The sequence below is a fragment of the Leptonychotes weddellii genome, chromosome 12, assembly GCF_054177405.1.
Source record: "Leptonychotes weddellii isolate Sample4059 chromosome 12, ASM5417740v2, whole genome shotgun sequence".
In the NCBI taxonomy this organism is placed as follows: Eukaryota; Metazoa; Chordata; class Mammalia; order Carnivora; family Phocidae; genus Leptonychotes; species Leptonychotes weddellii.
This window is the reverse complement of record NC_138380.1, coordinates 19,534,210-19,556,343: the sequence shown is the minus strand read 5'-3', so window position 1 is coordinate 19,556,343 and position 22,134 is coordinate 19,534,210. Positions and strand designations below refer to the sequence as shown.

The window sequence follows — 22,134 nt, the reverse complement described above, 5'->3', positions numbered from 1 at the left end:
GAGAGACAGCGAGAGAGGGAACACAAGCAGGGGGAGTGGGAGAGGGAGAAGCAGGCTTCCCGCTGAGCAAGGAGCCCGATGTGGGGCTTGATCCCAGGACCCTGGGATCATGACCTGAGCCGAAGGCAGACGCTTAACGACTGAGCCACCCAGGTGCCCCCGACCTGACACTTTTAATAAGTAATCCTTTAATAATGTAAGTAAATCCACTTACATTTACTATAATAGAAATATTTTTGCTTGCAACCTCTATGATGGTCCCCCCAAATCTGCACTTTTGAAAATCCACATTGCCGTGTAGTCCCCTCCCACATACTAGGCTTGGGCTCTGTAACCAAGGGAATCCATCAGCGGTGACAGCAGGTCACCGTGGAGATTAGTTAGGTTATAAAGCATTGCAGCTTTCCATGTGAGCCTCTCGCCTTCAGCTTGCTTACTTTGGGAAAAGCCACTGCCATGCTGTGAGGACATTCAAGCAGCCTATGGAGAGGCTGCCAAAGAAAGAAACTGAAGCACCTGGCCAACAGCCAGGGAGAAACTGAGGCTTGTCAACAGCTTCACGAGGGAAACTGGAAGTGGATCCTCCAGATCTAGATGAGTGCAGCTCTGGCTGACAGCTTGATTGCAACTTCCTGAAGGACCCTGGACCAAAACCAAAAGCTAAGCCACTTCCTGATTCCTGACCACAGAAACTATGAGATGATGTCAGTGATAAGCTGCTAAGTTTGGTGCTAATTTGTCACACGGCAAGAGATAACTAATACATTTACACTGAATTCTGCCCAATTTATTTTGTTTTGTATTTATATACTCCAGTAAACGTTGATCAAGTTTTTTTCCTTCCATTTTTATTTCAACATTTTTAAAGCTTTACATTCCACTTATATTCTTAGTTACTAACCCATATGTTTTTCTGACAAAGTTTAACATTAATAATTAACATCTTGGGGCGCCTGCTCAGTTAGGAGAGCATGCGACTCTCGATCTCGGGATCATGCATTCAAGCCCAATGTTGGGGGTAGAGACTACTTAAATAAATATAAAAAGATAATTATTAACAACATCTTCCTCCCTCCCAAAAAAAAACAGACAAAAGAAAACAAAACCAAAAAACAAGACCAAAATCTTAGCATGCTTTTACTTCCATCTAATACCACCTTCTACACCATCATTTATCATGTTGCTGTCTTCTGGAATCTTTGAACTTTTTATTAAATTTTAAAAAGTTAAAATATCTATATTACTAATGCTTACACTAATCCATTGTTCACTCTTATTTCCTAAATCCCACTGCTGCCTTCTGAGCATGTATTTGTTCATGCTGGAGTAAATCTATGAATAATTCCTACAAAGTGATTGATAAACTAGTTATGGTAAACCCTTACGTTTAAAAATACCTTTCATCCTCAGTGTTGAAGGTTAGTTTGGGAGAGTCGAGCATTCTAGGCTGACCGTTATTTTCCCACAGCACTATGAAGACACTGCTCAACTGCTGCTTTGCATACAATGCCACAGAGAAACCTAAAGTAAAACTACAGGTTAAGTATCTTTGTTTTCATATAATCTTTAGAATTCTCTCTTTATCCTTGTTAAAAAAAAAAAAAATCAGTGTTAAAGTGTGCTTGCTTATCTTCACACGGCATTCTACTTAGCATTTGGTGCTGCACGTGTGTGCTTGTGTTTACTCTAAGGATCCTACCTTTCTACAGGTCTGAGATTTGATCAGCCACTTAAAGAGTTAACTTTGTATTAAATTATATAAAAATACAGAAAGTACATGAAATGTCTGTGTCCCCCTCACTCCCCCGAACTCATAGTCAAGCCCCAACCTACAGTGTGACTCTATTTAGAGATGGGGCCTCTAAGGAAGTAATTTAAGGTTAAATGAAGTTATACAGGTAGAGTCCTGATCTGATAGAGCACTCGCTCTTGCCCCCCTTCATGTGTGTGTGTGTGTGTGTATGTGTGTTTGTGTGTGTGTGTATAGGAAGATCATGTGAGCACATGGGGCTAAGATGGCACTCTGCAACCCAAAGGAAAGTTCTCACCAGGCACCACTCTAATCTTGGATTTCCTGGCTTCCAGAACTGTACATTTCTGTTGTTTAAGCCACCTAGTCTGTGGTATTTTGTTATGGCGGCCGTAGCATACTAATACAATAGCCGAACTTAGAGACGCCCCCAGTGATTCTTGGTTTCTGGTATCCATTCCCTTTTCTAGTCCCCAGCCACACTGAATAGAGTTGATCTTTTTATCCAACAGAATATTGCAGAAATGCTGAAATGTGGTTTCAAAGACTAGGTCATAAAAATGATTGTGACTTCCACAATGTTATGAGGACACTGAACAGCCCTATGGAGAAGTCTACATGGCAAGGAACTCAGGTGTCCTGCCAACAGCTTGCACCAAGGCACCGGTCATGTGAGTGAGTGACCTGGAAGCAGATTCTCCAGCCTCCCTCAAGCCTTCCAATGACTGCAACCCCGCCCAACATCTTGATTACAACCTCATGAAAGATCTCAAGCAGGAACCAGCTAAGAACACTCCCAACCCCTGACCTACAGAAACCATGTGGGGCAAAATAAGTAGTTGTCCTTTTAATCTGGTTAGGTTCTTCAGTAATTTGTTATACAGCAGGAGATAACTAAGTCCTAAGTGCATTATTACAAAGCTACAATGACAAAGAAGATGAATACTTCAAGCACTACAGGAGCCCCTAATGCCACCTCCCAGGCACAACTGTGCTTCTGCCCTAAAGATAAATACAAACTTTTAATGCTGTACATCAGTTGTGCCTGTCAAGTCTCAAATTAACTCAAACAGAACCATATAGAACGGATCTGTGTGACTTAGGGAGATTTACCCATGTGGTTGTATTTAACAGTACTTTGTTCATGTCTATTGTTTTGTACACTACTGACTGTATGAATATACCACAATTTATTTTTTGATTCTGATATGTCGGACATGTGGACTCCTTCCATTTGGACTGAACAGCAGTCCTAGACGTATCCTTGGTTCGTCTTTTGACACAAATGTATGTATTTCTGTTTGGTATTTAAAAGAAGCCAACTGAGATTCTGCTTGGGGGTGCACTGAATCCACAGATCAAAATAAGATGTGACATCTTTATAGTATTGAATATTCCAATCTGAGAACAGAATATATCCCTGCATTTATTCAGGTTATACTTCAATAACATTTTATAATTTTTGTAGAGATGTACACAGTTTTGGGGAGATTTATTCCTAAGGATTTGATTTCAATACAAATGGTGCCATCTTTTCACAATTTTACTTTACTTACTTTTTTATGGCGAACCTTTTTTTTTTTTTTTTTTAAGCTTTTCTTTATTTATTTGACAGAGAAAGAGAGAGAGAGAGAGAGAAGCAGGCTCCCCAGTGAGCAGAGAGCTGGATCCCAGGACCCTGGGATCATGACCTGAGCTGAAGGCAGATGCTCAACTGACTGAGCCACCCAGGTGCCCCTCAAAATTTTATTTTCCTGACTGGTTGCTGGAATATAGAAATAATATCAATTTTGGATACTTAACTATCCAGTAACCTTGATAAATTCACATATCAATTCTGATAGATAATGCATATTTTACATTCTCTATATACAATCATGTTGTCAGCAAAGACTGTTTTATGTCCTCTTTCCAATCCTTAGATATTTTTTTTTACTTATTGCATCAAGTATGACTTCCAGTAAAATGTTGCTTAAATGGGCGCCTGGGTGGCTCAGTCGTTGAGCATCTGCCTTTGGCTCAGGTCATGATCCCAGGGTCCTGGGATCCAGCCCCGCATCAGGCTCCCTGCTCAGCTAGAAGCCTGCTTCTCCCTCTCCCACTCCCCCTGCTTGTGTTCCCTCTCTTGCTGTGTCTCTGTCAAATAAATAAAATGTTAAAAAAAACCAAAAACACCCAAAAAAACCTGTTGCTTAAAAAATATATATATAGTTAGCAGGCATCCCTGTTTCATTTATAATCTCAAGGGGAAATCCTTAATAGTCCACCAATAAGTATAAAGTCTACTGGAGATTTTTTTGGTACCCTTATCAGAATAATGATGTTCCCTTCTATTCTTTGCTTTGAAAAGAGATTTCTAATCACAAATTGTCACTGAATTTTATCAAGTGCTTTTTTTGCATCCATTACAATATTGAGATTATTCTCCTTTATTCTTTAAATGAGGAATGTTATGTTGGTTTTTGATTGTTAAATGAATCTTGCACTGCGAGAATAAATGCATATTGAGAAATCTGTTCATTATTTCTTCGTATAGCTTTTTTGCTCCAGTCTCTCACATCTCCCTCAGGAATTCCAATTATGTATCAAGTGGTACACCAGTTGATATTATCCCCACAGTTCTCTGAAGCTGTTTGTTCTTCTTTAATCTGTTTTCTGTGTTCTTCAAATTATTTACTTTCTATTGCTCTGTCTTAAAATTCACTAACTTACCTTCACTCTTTTGTTAGCCATCTCTAGTCAGGTGCTAAGTCTATCCAGTAAATTATCCATTTCAGTTACCTTCTGTGTGGCAGGCAGAAGGGCCCCCCAGATGGCCAGGCTTCTTCCATGCAACCTGTGAATATGTTACCTTACATGACACAGACCAACCCCTGGCTAACAGCCATGAAGGAAATAGAGACCTACCAAGCTTTAGCCACAAAGAAATGAATTTGGCCAACAACCTAAACAAGATTAAAAGTGAATTCTTCCCCCGAAGTCTCCAGTAAGCATCAGCATCCTGCTAACATTGTGACTTTGGCCCACGAGACTTATGTCCAACCTACAGAACCACGAGATCATAAACGAATGTTGTAATAGCCACTACATTTGTGATCATGTTATGGTAACAATAAAAAACCAATACAGATTTTGCTACCTGACAGTAAGGTGCTACTGTAACAAGAACCTGAAACTGTGGAACTGTCTCTGGAAGCAAGCAAGGGGTAGAAGCTGGTAGAATTTGGGGGAGCATGATGAAAAACGCCTGAATTGCCTTAAACGGAGTGCTATTAGAAATCTGGTCTTTAAGAACACTGCCTATGAGGGTTCACAGACCACTTGTAGAAATCTGTCTTGGACTCCATCCTAAAACAGCAGAATGCCCATTCTTTTCAAGTGTACATTGAACGTTCTCCAGAATAGATAACATATTGGGCCACAAAACAAGTCTCAACAAACTGAGAAAGATCGAAGTCATTCCATGCATCTTTTCTGACCACGACGCTCTGTAACTAGAAATCAACCACAAGAAAATATCTGGAATAAGCATAAATACATGGAAGTTAAATAACATGCTACTAAACAATGAATGGGTCAATCAAAAAAAAAAAATCAAAGAGGAAATAAAATACGTGGAGACAAATGAAAATGAAAACGTAACAGTCCAAAATCTCTGGGATGCAGCAAAAGAAGTTCTAAGAGGGACGTTTACAGCAATACAGGCCTACCTCAAGAAGAAAAATCTCAAATAAACAACTAACCTTACACCTAAAGGAGCCAGAAAAACAAAATCCAAAACCAGTAGAAGGAAGGAAATAAAGTTTAGAGCAGAAATAAATGATATAGAAACTAAAATATAGAACAGATCAATGAAACCAGAGCTGGTTCTTTGAAAAGATCAACAAAATTGGTAAACCCTTAGCCAGACTCATCAAAAGACAGGACTAAAAAAAAAAAAAAAAATCAGAAATGAAAGAGGAAAAATAGTAACCGACACCTCAGAAATACAAAGGATTGCAAGAGATTATGAAAAACTATATGCCAACAAATTGGACAACTTAGAAGAAATGGATGAATTTCTAGAAACATAACCTTCCAAAACTGAATCAAGAAGAAATAGAAAACTTAAACAGATTACCAGTAATGAAATTGAATCCATAATAAAAAAAACTCGCAACAAACAAAAGTCCAATGGCTTCACATCTACCAAACATTTAAAGAATGTTTAAAACTATTAAAATATTCCAAAACTATTTCAAAAAATAGAAGAGGAAGGAAAACTATGAGGCCTGTATTGCCCCCATATCAAAACCAGATAAATGTACTACTATCTGTGATGAACACAGATACAAAAATCCTCACCAAAATATTAGCAAATCAGGGCACCTAGTGACTGCATGCACTCTCTAAAATAAATGAATAAATCTTTAAAGTATATTAGCAAATCGAATCCAACAATCCATTAAAAAAAAATCATTCACCACAATCAAGTGGGATTTATTCCCAGGATGTAAGGGTGGTTAAATATTTGCAAATCAATCAAGGTGATATATCTCATCTATAATAAAAAGGATAAAAACCATATGATCACTTCAATAGATGCAGAAAAAAACATCCAACAAAGTGCAACATTCATTCATGAAAAAAACCCTCAACAAAGTAGGCTTAGAGGGAATAAACATCAACATAATGAAGGCCATATATGAAAAACCCACAGCTAACAAACTCAATGGTGAAAAACTGAAAGCTTTTCCCCTAAGATCAGGAACAAGACAAGGATGTCCCTCTCACCACTTTTATTCAACATAGTACTGGAAGTCCTAGCCACAGTAATCAGATGAGAAAAAGGAATAAAAGGAATCCAAGTTAGTAAGGAAAAAGTAAAACTTTCACTATTTGCATATACTATATATAGAAAACCCTAAAGACTCCACCAAAAAGCTACTAGAACTGATAAATTCATTCAGTAAGGTCGCAATGTGAAAAAATTCAATGTACAGAAATCCACTGCATTTCTATACACTAATAATAAACAGAAAGGAATTAAAGCAATTCCTTTAAAAATGCACCAAAAAATAATAAAATATCTAGGAATAAACTTAACCAAGGAGGTGAAAAACCGGTACTCTGAAAATTATAAAACAGTGATGAAAGAAATTAAAGACAACACAAATGGAAAGATATCCCATGCTCATGGATTGGAAGAACAAATATTGTTAGAATGTCCATACTACTCAAAGCAATCTACAAATTTAATGCAATCCCTATCAAAATACCAACAGCATTTTTTACACAACTAGAACAAACAATCCTAAAATTTGTATGGAACCACAAAAGACCCCGAAACAAAACAATGCTGGAGGTATCACAATTCCAGATTTCAGGTTATACTACAAAGCTGTAGCAATCTAAGCAGTGTGGTAGTACACAAAAACAGATACATAGATTCATGGAACAGGATAGAAAGCCCAGAAATAAACCCACAAATATAAGGTCAACTAATCTTCAACAAAAGAGGCAAGAATATGCAATGGGAAAAAGACAGTCTCTTCAACAAATGGTGTTGGGAAAACTGGACAGCTACATGCAGAAGAATGAAACTGGACCAGTTTCTTTCACTATACACAAAAATAAGCTCAAAATGGATTAAGGACCTAAATGAGACCTGAAAGCATAAAAAAACCTAGAAGAGAGCACAAACAGTAATTTCTCTGACATTGGCTGTAACAACATCTTTCTAGATGTCTCCTAAAGCAAGGGAAACAAAAGCAAAAATAAACTATAGGGATTATCATCAGAATGAAAGGCTTCTGCGCAACAAAGGAAACAATCAACAAAACTAAAAGACAACCTACTAAATGGGAGAGGTTATTTGCAAATGACCTATCTGATTAAGGGTTAGTATCCAAAATATATAAACAACTTCTAAAACTCAACACTCAGAAAACAAATAATCCAATTAAAAATGGGCAGAAGACATGAACAGACATTTCTCCAAAGACATACTAATGGTCAATAGACACATGAAAAGATACTCAACACCACTCATCACCAGGGAAATGCAACCTAAAACCACAAAGAGATACCACCTCACACCTGTCAGAATGGCTAAAATCAAAAACATGAGAAATAACAAGTGTTGGTGAGGATGTAGAGAAAAAGGTACACTCATGCACTGCTGGTGGGAATGCAAACTGGTGCAGCCACTACGGAAGACAATATGGAATTTATGGTTTCTCAGAAAGTTAAAAATAGAAATACCCCATGATCCAGTAATCACACTACTGGGTATTTATCCAAAGAATACAAAAACACTAATTCAAAAGGATACATGCACCCCTATGTTTATTGCAGCATTATTTACAATAACCAAATTATGGAAGCAGCCCAAGTGTTTATCGATAGATCAATGGACAAAGAAGACGGGGTGTGTGTGTGTGTGTGTGTGTGTGTGTGTATGAATATTATTCGGCTGTAAGGAAGAATGCAATCTTTCTATTTGCAACAACATGGATGGAGCTCAAGAGTATAATGCTAAGTGAAATAAGTCAGAGAAAAATATATGATTTCACTTATATGTGGAATTTAAGAAATGAAACAAATGATCAAAGGAAAGAGAGGAAAGGAAACAGACTCTTAACTATAGAGAACAAATTGATGGTTACCAGAGAGGGGGTGGGTGGGGGATGGGGTAATAGGTGATGGGGACTAAGGAGTGCACTTGTTCTGATAAGGACTGGATGATGTATGGAATTCTTGAATCACTATATTGCACACCTGACACTAATAGAACACTATATGCTAATTATGCTGGAATTAAAAAGGAAGGAAGGAGGGAGGGGAGGGGAGGGGGGAAATCCAGTCTTGGAGGATCCTGTAAGAGCACAGAAGGAAGAAGTTATTGTAAACTGGAGTAAAGTGGATACTTGTTATAGGTTAGTGGACAGATTAGCAAAATTCTGTCCTGCAGTTTTGTGGAAACCATAACCTGTAGATGATGAACCTGACTCTTTACTTGAGGGAATTTCCAAGGAAAGTGTTGAAGGTGTGACCTGGTTTCATCTTGCTGCTTATAGTAAAATGTGAGATGACAAATTCCACCAATGGACAGCTGCTTCAGCCTGTGCCCATGAGTTCCCACCTGCCTGTGATATCCTCCCTTCCCGACAGCCTGCCCTAAGGATCTTGGACTTGCTTAGCAAGCTCCCAAATTGCAAATGCCAGTTCCTTGTAATAAATCTCTTTATATATTTATCTGCTATGGGTTCTGCTTTTCTGGTTGAATTCTGACTAACAAGGAATTTAAAGCTCTGGAATTTCTTTTTAGTTCCTTCTTATAGTTTTCATTTCCCCTGCTCATTCATTATAACTATTTCCCATTAAAACTCTTGAAAGCATCTTTTATAAGCCTGTTAGAGTTTTTGTCTGCTAATTCCAATGTCCAGGTCATATCAGAGTCAGTGTCTGTTGACTGGTTTTTCTCTTAACTACTGGTCACATTTTCCAAACTCTTTGCACTTCTATCAGTTTCTTACTGTATATAAACATCGTGAATGACAGGATGCAAAGACTCTAGAAATTTGATGTTTCTCTAGCAGGCAGTTAACTTGGCTGGCTCAAACTCCAAACTTCATTTCTTTGGCTGTGAGTGAGGTGCAGCTGAATCTCCACTCAGTTCTTTCAGTTCACAGCTACTGTTAGTCAGGTTTCCTAGAGTTTTCCCCTCTACACGTATAGATCTGTGGTCAACCACAGAGTTTTAGAGAGTTTGAAATTGATTTCGGAGCTTACCCCAATTGTGGTTTCCTCCTTTCCAGGATTTCCACCATAGGTTTTCATCACTCTTCCAATCTCAAACTATATTCTGACCCCTCTGTCCAGTAAATACTATGGCTTTCTGTGATCCCACATCTAGGAACTGTGGGATCTCTGGAGACTAGCCAGAAATACACAAATCTCACCTAGTATAGCCTCTGCTTCTCAGACATCAACTTCCTTCCAGTTTTTGCCTGCTTTTCACCACTCACCAGTACTTTCAAATAGTGGTGGGTTTTCCTACTTTTGGGGGGAGGCAAAGTTTTGTACCAATGATATAAGTATTTGCAGTGGGCTAATGTGACCAAGCTACTCCACCATTATCAGAAGCAGGAAGCTCAACCGAATATTTTTTTAATATTCCACTTTATCTTCTCTGTTGACATTTATGCTACACCTCCTATGTTTTTCTTTAGTGGTTACTTAAGAGATTACAATATTCATCTTTCTATTATCACAGTCTACCATCAAATAACATAACACTACTTCATGAACAATATAAGAGCCTTACAAATGTGGAATTCTCTTCTCCTCCTTCATGCCCTTTAAATAAATAAATCATTAAATGCAGCACTTCAATATTCTTTTATAAAAACAAAAGGAACAAGCAAGATTCTTCATGTCACTTCCAGCTTTCACATTATTGCACATCTTATGATCTCTAAGTATTTTTTGTTCAATATCAGTTTCTTATTATTGGCAATCGTAATCTATTAAATACATATACCAGAGCATACATTAAGGTTAAAAAAAAAAAGTTGCATTACTTAGAATCCCATGAATTTTCTTAATTTGGAAAACACCAAATCCATCTGTAAAATCAGCGCTACCCAAAAAAATATTCATAAAGGAAATAAACTTAGAAGTAGGTTAACCAGCAAACAGAAAATTACTTAGGTTTAGGTGAAGACACTTACCCCTCTTCGTTTTCTTTTAGTAAGCGACTGGCAATTCGGATCAGCATGCAGTAAGCAAACTGTGATTTGAGACCAGATTTAGTAAATTTATTCAACATCTTAGAAACAGCAAGCCGATCGTTCTTCTTAAGGTGATACAGGACTCCCAATGCATGGTACTAAAGGACAAGAAAAAGGATGTAACACACAGAAAGCTGAGGAGGAAGAGGACAAACTCCCAGGAAAATAAAATCATACGGCACTTTAGTAAAAAGATACCCAAGTCAAATGTATACAAATAGAATACCTTTTTCATACTGAATCAAACACAGGCAAGGTTGAGAAACTCTTATGAGTTTCACCCCCAGAAATCAAAGATTCAGACTGGACAAGCAGTATCAAAGAGGTGACATACAATCCGAAGATGGCTCTAGCAGGTTCAGCATGGCCCCACACATCCTTAGTACAAAGGCTCTTGGGTCCCAGGCTTTACCAGTGTCACAGGTCTCTGTTAGTGGCTTTAAGTCGTCTGTGGCCATGTTAGTAGTTAAAGAAGTAATCTCCTAAAGCAGGCTTAAGGAGTGTAATTATCATGGCCCTTTGTGTAAAAACACAATGATCAGAGTTAAGAAAGCGAGAATGTTTCTTGAGGGAAAAATTACTATTTGATTTCCGCATAACTAAATACGCTAACATGAGAAGTTGTAAACACTGAAAGGGGATGAATAAGTATCCTCTCAAGTACACAAAATTGCCAATTAAGATTTTAATCTTGTTCCTTTTAATTAGGAATTAATGAATATCAAAAGATCTGCCCAACAAGATGGTTTTTAAGTTTCACAAAATAAAAATTACTCTTCACTGTTTGTGTAATGTCTACCATAACCAAGTTCTGAAAAGCTTAGAACTGGGACATCCTTCATCACAAATTGCTTTTCAAATAAAGGACGGAAATGCAGCATGAAGGACCTTTGGAATGAGCATCTCCAACTACCGCTGAACGTAAGAATCCTTCCTGAACATTCCTACAGCTTTTACAAAACACTCTCAAGGCCTCAGACAGTAATTCTAATCAGTGGGATATCTACTTGAGAATATGTACTAATAGGCTGCTCAATATTAGCCTTTAGCTAGTACACATCTGGGAAGTCAATACATTGCCCCTAAGATGGAAGGTTAAAGAAAGCTGGTCTCAAGACCCAATATGATTCAATGGCAGTACCTGGACCATAATGTTGTCGCTGGAAGCCGCTTCTTGGGCTTCGTTGACCCAGCGCTTAACCACGTCATGGCTTATCTTCATCATGTGCTAGACACAGAGCAAAATAAGAGTAGATCATGCATGGTCACTAGAGGTTTGCTAGCATGAACTGGTTTTCTTAGAAAATCACTAACAGGGGTGCCTGGGTAGCTCAGTCATTGGGCGTCTGCCTTCGGCTCAGGTCATGATCCCAGGGTCCTGGGATAGAGCCCCGCATCGGGCTCCCTGCTCAACAGGAAGCCTGCTTCTCCCTCTGCCACTCCCCCTGCTTGTGTTCCCTCTCTCGCTGTCTCTCTCTCTCTGTCAAATACATAAATAAAATCTTTAAAAAAAAAAAAATAATAATTTAAAAAAAAATCACTAACAGACATTTCCAAATGAAAGAGACAACTCTGTAGCTTTTAGGAATCTATTTCAAGTCTCTACTCCCAAGGCAAGTAATAAACCAGAAACTTTCTCCAAGACGTGTGTGTGGGGGCGGGGGGTGGGGGGTGCCTGAGAGACGTGGGTGAAAGGACGCAATGAGAGGGGAAAGACAGCAAAGGAAGGGCTAGTGAATAGAATGGTGCTTAAATAATGTTCACATTCTTGGTTTTACTTCCAGGAAACTCAACTGGAAGAAAAAAAAGAAACAGTACTGATATATCCCCTGCTGTAAAACTTGGCCAATTATATTCCAGACCCAGAACCTCTTGTGATTCAGATGACCTAAATCCATTCACAGAGGAACAACCAATCTTCACAAACACAATGTGATAAAGCTGTAATGAATGCATTTTGTTTTGATAAAAAGGGGAAAGAAAAGGTACTGCTGAAACAAAGACCACTTTCCAGTAAGAAATTTAGAAGTGGGACAGGAGGCTTTGGATTGAAGGACCCCACACACACTAAGGAAAACTGAGGTAAAAAGGCAAGAGGCAGAAGTACAGCTCACAAAGATTTAAAAAATAAAAATTTTTAAAAATTGGCCAGTGTCTTCTCTGTCCACCACGTCATCCTTACCCCCATTTTCATTAGGTATACAACAGAACTCTGATTACCAAAATCTTTCAACACAAAAGTTTCATGGGTTTTGTTTTTTTTTAACCAAGATTTAATGTACATTTATTCTTAACATGTGGGACATATAGTATAAAGATTTCATACTGAATAAATAATATTCATTAAGCCAAAAAAAGAAGGAGGAATTTACATCAAGTTTTAGCTACACTGTTTGAAATACAAATATGCAGATTTTATCACTGAAAAAAATCTCAATTGTGTTTCTTCATCAGGAACTTCAACTGAACCTAGAACTTTTTCACACCTCGATTAGAAACAAAACAAAACAAAACAAAAACCCAGAAAAAAATAAACTAAGTTGATTGGCTGCTGAGACAGCAAGGACTCTTTACAGAGATCTGTACAGCATCACGCCAAGAGGGAAAATTTCATGTTTTTAATTGCCCATTTTAATGCTCCTCTGATAAAACACTCCAGGATAAAGTAATAGAGATGTATCTGTATTCTGTGAATGTTTCATTTGTGAGAGAATCGCAGTGATACTTTGTTTTTCCCCCAGACACTGTAGCGCCGCTAAGAACCAGGCAGCTACTTGCTCACTTACTAAGGAAGACACCAGTGCAGAGCTGGATACGCTGGAGACTTTATCCACGATGGCCTGCTTCATGTATCTCTCAATGGCCTGCAACATTGTTCCCTGATAACATGCATAGAGAAAACGCTGTTGAAGCAAAACAGTTTCACTCAAAATTACTGCTTCAAAATAATTTACAAAAACCAGTCATCTATTTGTTTCTGTGCCAGTATTTAGAATGCATTAAAAGGATTATCATGTAACAGACAATCCTATCCCAGAGGGCAGGACCCAGACAACCGAGTGAAATCTTCAAAGAGGACTGTTTAAGAGTATATGGAAGGAAAAAAATGAACTGTTCAACAACGAAATCAACGGTCTCAAAGTGGAGAATCCCAGTCTGAGCAAAGGCGTAAGTAGAGGCTCAACTTACTCAGGGCTGTTATAAAAGAAATTCCTAGATGGGGATGGAGCTGTTTTGAAATTCTGAAGATGCCTCTGTATGAAGGGGATATATTTTGTATGGATCCCATAGAGTCCTATAAGTCAAATGTAATCCCTGGTTTTAGATACCTAAGTATCTTAAATGTTTAATATACTACTACAGTGAGCCCTCAATATGAAATCCTCTGAAAATAAAGTTCTTTTTAAATTTAACTGAAGGAAAGCTGAGCACTGGGAAGGTGGTCGCAGATGAAGATGTGTAAACAGACCTGAGATCAATATTCAAGTGGACAGGCTTACTGCTACAGACTGCCATTGTCCCGTCTTAGGCGACCAATTTAATATGAAAAACACAAACAACCACAGCCAAACAGTTGAGCAGCAAAAAACACTGTACCATTTTTATTACTCCTCTTAGGATCCAGATTTACCATTTACTCTTACTCAACCTTTAAAACTTGAGACAACTGTAACCATCCACATAAAATATACCCAGGCATGAATGTAGCTGAAATATTATTCAAGATGCTTGGCAATGCCCAGCCTGCCTTTCATTTTAACCTTTCCTACTCAGAGTTCCTAGAAAGGGACAGCCTAACATACTCTATAACCCCATCCCTCCAGATGTGAGGGATGGCGTCAAGTTAAACAACTGACTCAGATCTACATGGTTACAAGCCACTGGATGGCTGATGGCTAACCAGGGTCTCTCAAATATTTCAGTAAGGAGGCCTGAGCCTGCTAAGTGATGGATCATAACTGTAAATATCCGAGAAATCCTGCTGCTGAGTTCCTTAGAGCTGCCCTGTTTCTTGCTCTGGCATCTGTTGTAAGCTTTACCTCAAATTCTGAGAGATCTATTTCCTATAATAAAGTTTAAAAAAAAAAAATTCAAATGGGTTTTGGTTTCCCGCAAGCAACGTTCCCTGACTACGACAAAATTCCGTGAGGGCAAATATAGAGAAAATAGACTAATCTAAATAAACAAAAGGAAAAGACAACCTGAAAGAAAAAAAAGCCTGGAGGCACAAAAGCCTTTCTGGTGGTCATGTTTCTATAATACCGAAGATTCAGAGAGTCAGACTAGGGAATCCTATTAAGTTTACAGTGCCACCTGTAGATAAACACAGTGTCCCTTTTGATGCCTCAGGAAACAAAGAGAACTTACATCAGTGATTCTGCAGAGAGCCCTGATGGCTGGGCCTCGGTACACATCTTCCTTTCCAGTCATGTCCTTAGTCAGACTAAGAAAAAAATCAAATGAGTTACCATGAATCAGTTAACATCTCTCCTGTGGAGTCCACCCCTAGCTAATTCCAATTGTCCCCATAATTATCTTAATGCAGTGATTAATTCGGCAGATATTCATTGAGTGTCTTCTGCAGATAAATATTAAAACTATAGGGTAGAAGGCTGTTCTAAATCCCAATAGAGCAGCGAGCAAAACAAAGTCTTTGCCTTCATGGAGCTAACATACTAATGAGAGGAGAGATAATATACTCTACCACATTAACAAAATATGTAATTTTAGATACTGATAACTCGCATAAGAAGTAAAGACAATGGTCTAGAGAGCCACAGGCCGAAATCCCCCCAAATCCTAAAAACCCATCAGACTAGACAACTCCTTAAAAGACACGGACTACAGGGCGCCTGGGTGGCTCAGTTGGTTAAGCGACTGCCTTCGGCTCAGGTCATGATCCTGGAGTCCCGGGATCGAGTCCCGCGTCGGGCTCCCTGCTCGGCAGGGAGTCTGCTTCTCCCTCTGACCCTCCTCCCTCTCATGCTCTCTGTCTCTCATTCTCTCTCTCAAATAAATAAATAAAATCTTTAAAAAAAAAAAAAGACACGGACTACAATGATTAACTCACGAGGTCATGCTCTCTCTCAGGAACGGCTTTCTAAACAACTGTCAATGCCTTCAGACCTTTCTACTGCGTCTCAAAAAATAAGCAGAGGAGTTGGACGGAGTTACGGACTTCCATGCCCATACTTTAAAGAGGTTTTTAGCCTCTATACTCTGTCACTCACCCTTTTATCTTCCTGTGCCCCAAACAGACTATTCATCCCCTCCCCCCTTTTGCCTCCCCTTCACAGGGTCCAAAACAGCCTACAACTCCACCTCGCTCCATCAGGATGCCAAGAGGAGAAAACTGTGAAGAACTGATAGTCCTTCAATTTCTTTATTTTTTTAGTTATTAAAGTATTTTCATCTTTGTACGCTTTGAAAACATTCAGAAGGGTATAAAACACGAAGTCCAAGTCTTGCCTCACCCACCCTCGCCTCTAGTGCCGCTCAACTGAAGACAGTCATTGTGAACCGTCGCTTATGTTTTCTTAAGGAACTTTTTAAAAATCTATAAAACCACAGAGACATAAAAACACATGCAGGTGAATCTCCACTCTTCTGGCACCTCCCTTTTTCACTTAATATAGCTTAAGAATCTTTCCCTATTGGTAGATGTTTTCTTTCAATTTTAGGTATCTATGTATTTTTAAATATCCAAATATATATCTAAAATACCATTTTAATAGTGGCACAGATTTCCACTGCTGAGATATAAATAATTTATCAACCAGTCTTCTTCATAAATATTTGCATTTTTCCAATTAGATAAAAACTGAAGCTTGGCAGGTTCAGTTTCTTCTAAGGTCTCTCTCCTTGGCTTCTAAACCGCATGAAAGCAGCCATGCACAGTACATAAAAAATAGGCATGGCCGTGTTCCAATAAAACTTTATTTACAAAATGAGGCGGCAGTTTTAGCCACGGGCCATAGTTTGCCAACCACTGCTCCATGCTTCTGTCTTAGTTTGGGCTGCCCTGACAAAGGCTTACAGACAGGTAGTTTATTTGGAAATGTGTTCTGAGGGAAGGGAAGTGAAGACAGGGAGGGAAGGAGGGAAATTAATACAAAGAAATTTTCTCTAGTGGGTCACTGCTGCAGGCAACTAGTTATTTAATGAGCGATCTTCTGAGGAGCTTTATGAGATCCATGTCAGAACCACATTTCCAAGGGATGAAAAGGAAAGAATCTACCCACTAGGTCTTAGCCACCGGCAGAGAGTTAACCCCAGAGTGTTAACTCCCCATTCGGTTAAATCCACACGTTAACTCCCACAGGGTAGTTCCAGGTGAGCGCCCAAACTTGAGTGCCAGAGGAAGTGCAGGGCAAGAAGCCAAACACACGGCGAGTGCTTGGAGTCAGGCATTACGGACGCAAGGGAGCTGGACCCTGCCCGGAGCAGCTGACTGCAAGCAGAGCTGGGATCACAGAGAAGGCCTGAGAAAATGTGAGATGGCTCAAAGGCAGCACCCAGAACAGTCCATCCTTTGCACCCCTCAAACTTGAATGTGTCCTCCATTAAATCTAACCTATCACCGAGTCTTTGAGATGGTAACCATCCACTATTTCTACAAGACACAGGAAAAGGAGTGGAATATGTACAATCCTTGCTGCTACAACACATTCCAAAGCCGTAACTGAGGTTCACCATCTCCTTCCCATAATCACCCCTTCTATATTTCCCTCACTCTTAGCCAGCACTTTAGCTCATCTTGGTCAGGTGTCTGGTAAGTGGCTCAAACCTTTATCCCAAAGAATCTGAGCTCTTTGTTGGAGATTTACCAGGGCTGGACCACTGGCTGTTCCCTATTCTCTATTCACCATTGTCTCAGGCATGAACACATCAAAATATACTCAATACCTTGAATTCCAGATACAGTCCTCTCTTCCACGTTTGTAATAGCAACAAGCCTAGCTCCTGACAGTGATCAAGGTCAATTAACTCTATGAGGACAGCAGCTCCTTTCTTTACCTGCTGGTCCCCTACATAAATAATCCAAAGCAGCCTAACAGTAGTCATCATTTCGAATGTGCAAACTTGCTCCCTGTCTGCCCCAGGACTTCTCTGACACTGGAGTATGGGGTACCTGTGGTTGCCAGCTTGCCACTCAAACACATAGGTCCAGAAGCGTGCAGTATTTCTGTGCTGAAGGCAATCCTCAAACAGTGGGAGCCAGAAGTCAATGGGTTAAATGCTTCCCCCTGTTCATCCCTGAAAACACTGTCCCTTGGGAAAGAGGGCCTTTAACCCACATTCTGGGTGGGGATGGGAAGCATAAGCTCTACAAGTGGGTGACTGGGAGCAAAGGTGAGAAAAGCATGTCCTACTTCTACCTCTTAATTCCTGGTCCCACATATTGTATTTATTGGTACCATACACTACACTGACCATCAATGTAATGCAGAGACTGCATCCTACAGGAGAATTTTCCAACTGAACGGGGTCTCATCTCTAACCTACTACCTCAGTTGAGCATTCAGTAGGTCATCCCATCATCCCACTAGGCTGTCAGCTCCTAGGTGAAACAGAATATGGTAAAACTACTGGATCTCTTAAGTCATGAGCCTACTGTCACATCATTTTTGCCATAAAATGAGTGGCAATGTCGTGTAGGATACCATGAACATAAGAAACTGTACAACTTAGACCTACTGAAAACCCCTGAATCATCTTCTATGTGGTGTTTTTGCCATTAATTAAGAGAAACTTAGATAGTCAAATTTAATCAATCTTTATCTTTGCCTCTGGAATTGCAGTCCTAACAAAAGCTTTTCTCTACAACAAAAATAAAGAGGAATACACTCATGTTTTCTTTTAGTACTTGTATGCTTTCATTTTTAAAATTTATATTCCTTATCCATTTAGAGTTTATTTGTATATAGGATGTGAAAGATAGATCTAATTTTATTTTTCCAAGTGACTACTCAGTTGTCCCAGCATCATATATTAAGAAGTACCTGTTTACCCCAGTGATTAGAGATGCCACTTTGGCAAATACTAATTTTCCACGTGTATTTGGGTCTAATTCTATGCTTTCCATTTGGACCAGGAAATTCTGAAAATGTAGATCAGCATGGCCAAGGTGACTCATTACAGAGTCATCATACAATTTTATTCTAGGGGTCTATTCGTGTGTCAGCACCACACTGTTTTAAGTGTTCAGGCCTCAATACTGCACTGGCCGGTAGAGCTCACAGTTTTTCTTTTACAGTTATTTCCTGGCTATTCTTAAATGTTTGTTTTTCCATGTAAACTTTAGCATCAACTTTTCTAACTCCAAAATATATAGCCTGTTGATTTTTTTCACTGAGACTGCACTGATTTTACAAATTAGAGAGCACTGAAATCTTTATGATGTTTAATTGATCTACTCAAAAACATGTACATTTGTTCAAGTACACTTTGAGTCTTTCAGGGCTTTAAATTATTTTTTCCTCTTACAAGTTTTCTGCATAAGTTCTTCTAAGGTGATCGTATCATTCTACATTCCCACCTACAGTATACTTGGTGTTGGAGCAGGCTCGTTGATTTTGGTGTGGTCAGGTTTTGTTATTTTAACCAAGATTCTAGTGGGTATGGAAGGATATCTCACTAATTTTAACCTGCATTTCCCTGATGACTAATAATATTGAGAACATTTCCATGTATTTCTTGGCCATTTGTATACCCTTTTATGAAGTGTCTGATTTTCTTCAGAATTTTTAATCTCCATGGTTTCTCAGCAAGGTCACACAACTGTCTACATATGCAGAGGGGTCATCTACTCTATTAGTTTTCTATTCCTGCTGTAACAGATGACCACAATTAGTGGCTTAAAATAAAAGATTATCTTACAGTTCTGTGGATTAGCAGTCCAACACAGGGCTCACTGGGCTAAGATCACCATGTCAGCAAGGCTGCATCCATCTCAGAAGCAAAATACATTCACTCCATCCCAAGATCCCCCCAGATCTCAATGCATTACAGCACCAACTCAAAGTCCAAAAGCTCATCAAAATCCCACTGATTCAAAAATCCTGATCTTAGCATCAAAATCAGTTAGGTACAGGTGAGACTGGGTATACTCTCTCCCGAGGCAAAATTCCTCTCCACCTGTGGGCCTGTGAAACTAGAAATAAGTTGCTCCCAAAATACAAGCATGGGGCTACCACGGGATAGCACTTACAGACTTTCCTGTTCACAAGGAGAAAACGGAATGAAAAAAAGAGAAGAAAACAAAGTCACTGGTCCTAAGCAATTCTGAAATCCAGCCAAGCAAACCGGAGAAGGTTTCAGCTGCCAGATAGAATTCTCCATCATTCTCAGCTCTACACTATGGGCCTGTAACCCTGCCCTCAGAGCCATCCTTCCTTTTTGTGAGGGCGGCGCCTGTTTAAAGCGGAGCAGTCTTCTCAGCCGGTTTCCTATTGGAGAATTTGGGACCCTGACAACCTTCTTTCACTTTGTCCTCTCTCTGTCCCTTTCAGTCCAGACTAGCAGTGGTGCTGCCGCTGTAAGAGTCTCAGTCATATAACGTCTCAGTTTCAGGTGCACAACATAATGATTTCTGTAAAGAACTCCTGGGTCTTGAACAGGTGTCTCGATTTATTTCTCTACTCTCAAATTGTACTCTAAGTGGTAAAAAGAAACCAGGCCGCACCTTGACACTCTGGAAATCTCAGTTAAACATCCAAGCTCACAAGTCCTGATTTCTGTATAACTGCAGGACACAATCCTACTAAGCTCTCTGCCACTATAGGACAAGGGTCCCCTTCCCTCCAGTTGCTAACACCTTCCTCATTTCCTTCTGAGCCCTCCCCGCAGTGCTTTTAGTGTCCATATTTCTACCAACAGTATGTTCACAAGGATCTGAGCATTCTCTACAGTGATAAGTGTTTTCCCTACCCTGCTCCTCACTTCTTTCTGAGTCTACCAAGGTCATTAACATCCAGCTTTCCACTAACACTCCGTTCAGGGCAATGTAGGCCTTATCTGTCACGTTCCCCCAAATTCTTCCAGCATCTACTCATTGCCCAATTCCCAAAGCCACTTCCACATTTTTAGGTATTTGTTACAGCAGCACCCCACTTCCAGGTACCAAAATCTCTAGTAGTTTTTCCCCCAGCTTTGAGATATAATTGTCATATAACATTGTATAATTTTAAAGTACACAATGTGTTGATTTGATGCTTATACGTTACACGATTTACTCATTTTCTATGGCTACTGTAACAAATTACCACAAACTTAAAGACGAAAGACCACATTCATTTCTTTATCTTACAGTTCTGTAAGTTAGAAATGCAACACAGGTCTCACCGGGATAACATCACGGTATTGGCAGGCCTCCTTTCGGGAGGCTCTAGGGGTGAATCCATTTCCTTGCCTTTTCCAACTGCTGGGGCCACCCACATTCCCTGGCTCATGGCCCCCTTCCTCCAGCAACATCGCATCTGTGACCTGCTTCCATCATCACATCTCTTTACTGACCTTTCCACTTTCTTCTTCCACTTTTAAGGACCCTTATCCTTATCGGGCCCACCTGCATAATCCACCCTATTCTCCCTACCTGCTGATTAGCAACTTTACTTCCCCTTTGCGGTGTAATGAAACATATTCGTAGGTCCTGGGACTTAGGCCAGGGATATCTTTGGAGGGCCATTATTCTGCCTACTACATCTACTAATCACTTAAAATGAGCTAGAAGCAAACCATAATTCATGGCAGCCTAACAGGATTCAGAGGGAAGTACTAACAGCTAAACAAACAAAAAACCCTAATCTATTTTTAATTTTTCCAACATTTAGTGAGTACAGCAATCCAAGTGAAGATTTTCTGTTTGTTACTCGTGGCAAATATTGTTAGCTAACTAATCCAATACCCATTTCCAACCCCTTCTCCCCTGCCTGCCCCTAATACTTGGCCTTTAAAAGCTAAATCGTCACGTTCCTGGTCCTAATGAGAGTCGTATAACACAGCTGTGTCAAATGAAATCTACAAATTGCCTTGGGAAAAGCTATTGCATACCTGATAAAAGAGGCAGATGGTGCTGGCCCTCCCTGGCCCCCTTCCCGGTACCCCTCCCACCTTGAATGGTGCACTGCCAGTAATTCAGGCATCTATTCTGCAATCATGTGAGATTCAAGAGACACCAGCCCTCACATTGTTGCGCTACTGAACCAACACTAGCTACCCTATGCCTAGTGACTACATCTGCCTTCCGGTTATTTTCAGCTGAAAGCTTCACTAATTGAAACTTACTCAATACAACTGCTGGTTAAAAACAAGCACCCTCCTCCAAAATTTATGTTGTTGTACAAAGACCAAATTCACTTAAATGAATTATAATTAATAATTAGGTTATCCATCCTGACTCCAGGACACTGGGAAATTTTCAAAATTTTAAAGAAAATAAATAGCCACAATCCCAAACACCCACAGATAATCTACTGGTAATATATCAGCATATTTCCATCCATATATTTTTATATATGTACATAAAATATGCTTTAAAGGGAGACTATATAAAATACATGGACTTGAATCCAACTCTCATTCAGCACTTTATGAGGACTTTTCCATATC

General features: G+C 39.5%; 1 protein-coding gene across 3 annotated transcripts in view; it reads right to left on the bottom strand.

Moving 5' to 3' along the window:
- COPG2 (coat protein complex I subunit gamma 2) overlaps nt 1-22,134 on the bottom strand; it is a 273,829-nt gene that overhangs the window by 36,661 nt on the left and 215,034 nt on the right. For all 3 annotated transcript variants that reach the window (XM_081799634.1, XM_081799633.1, XM_081799635.1), the window contains 4 exons: nt 14,893-14,968; nt 13,311-13,403; nt 11,666-11,752; nt 10,465-10,622 (listed from right to left, as the gene is read on the bottom strand). In XM_081799634.1, the coding sequence (XP_081655760.1) occupies nt 10,465-10,622; nt 11,666-11,752; nt 13,311-13,403; nt 14,893-14,968 (414 nt within the window). The remainder of the gene's footprint in view (nt 1-10,464; nt 10,623-11,665; nt 11,753-13,310; nt 13,404-14,892; nt 14,969-22,134) is intronic.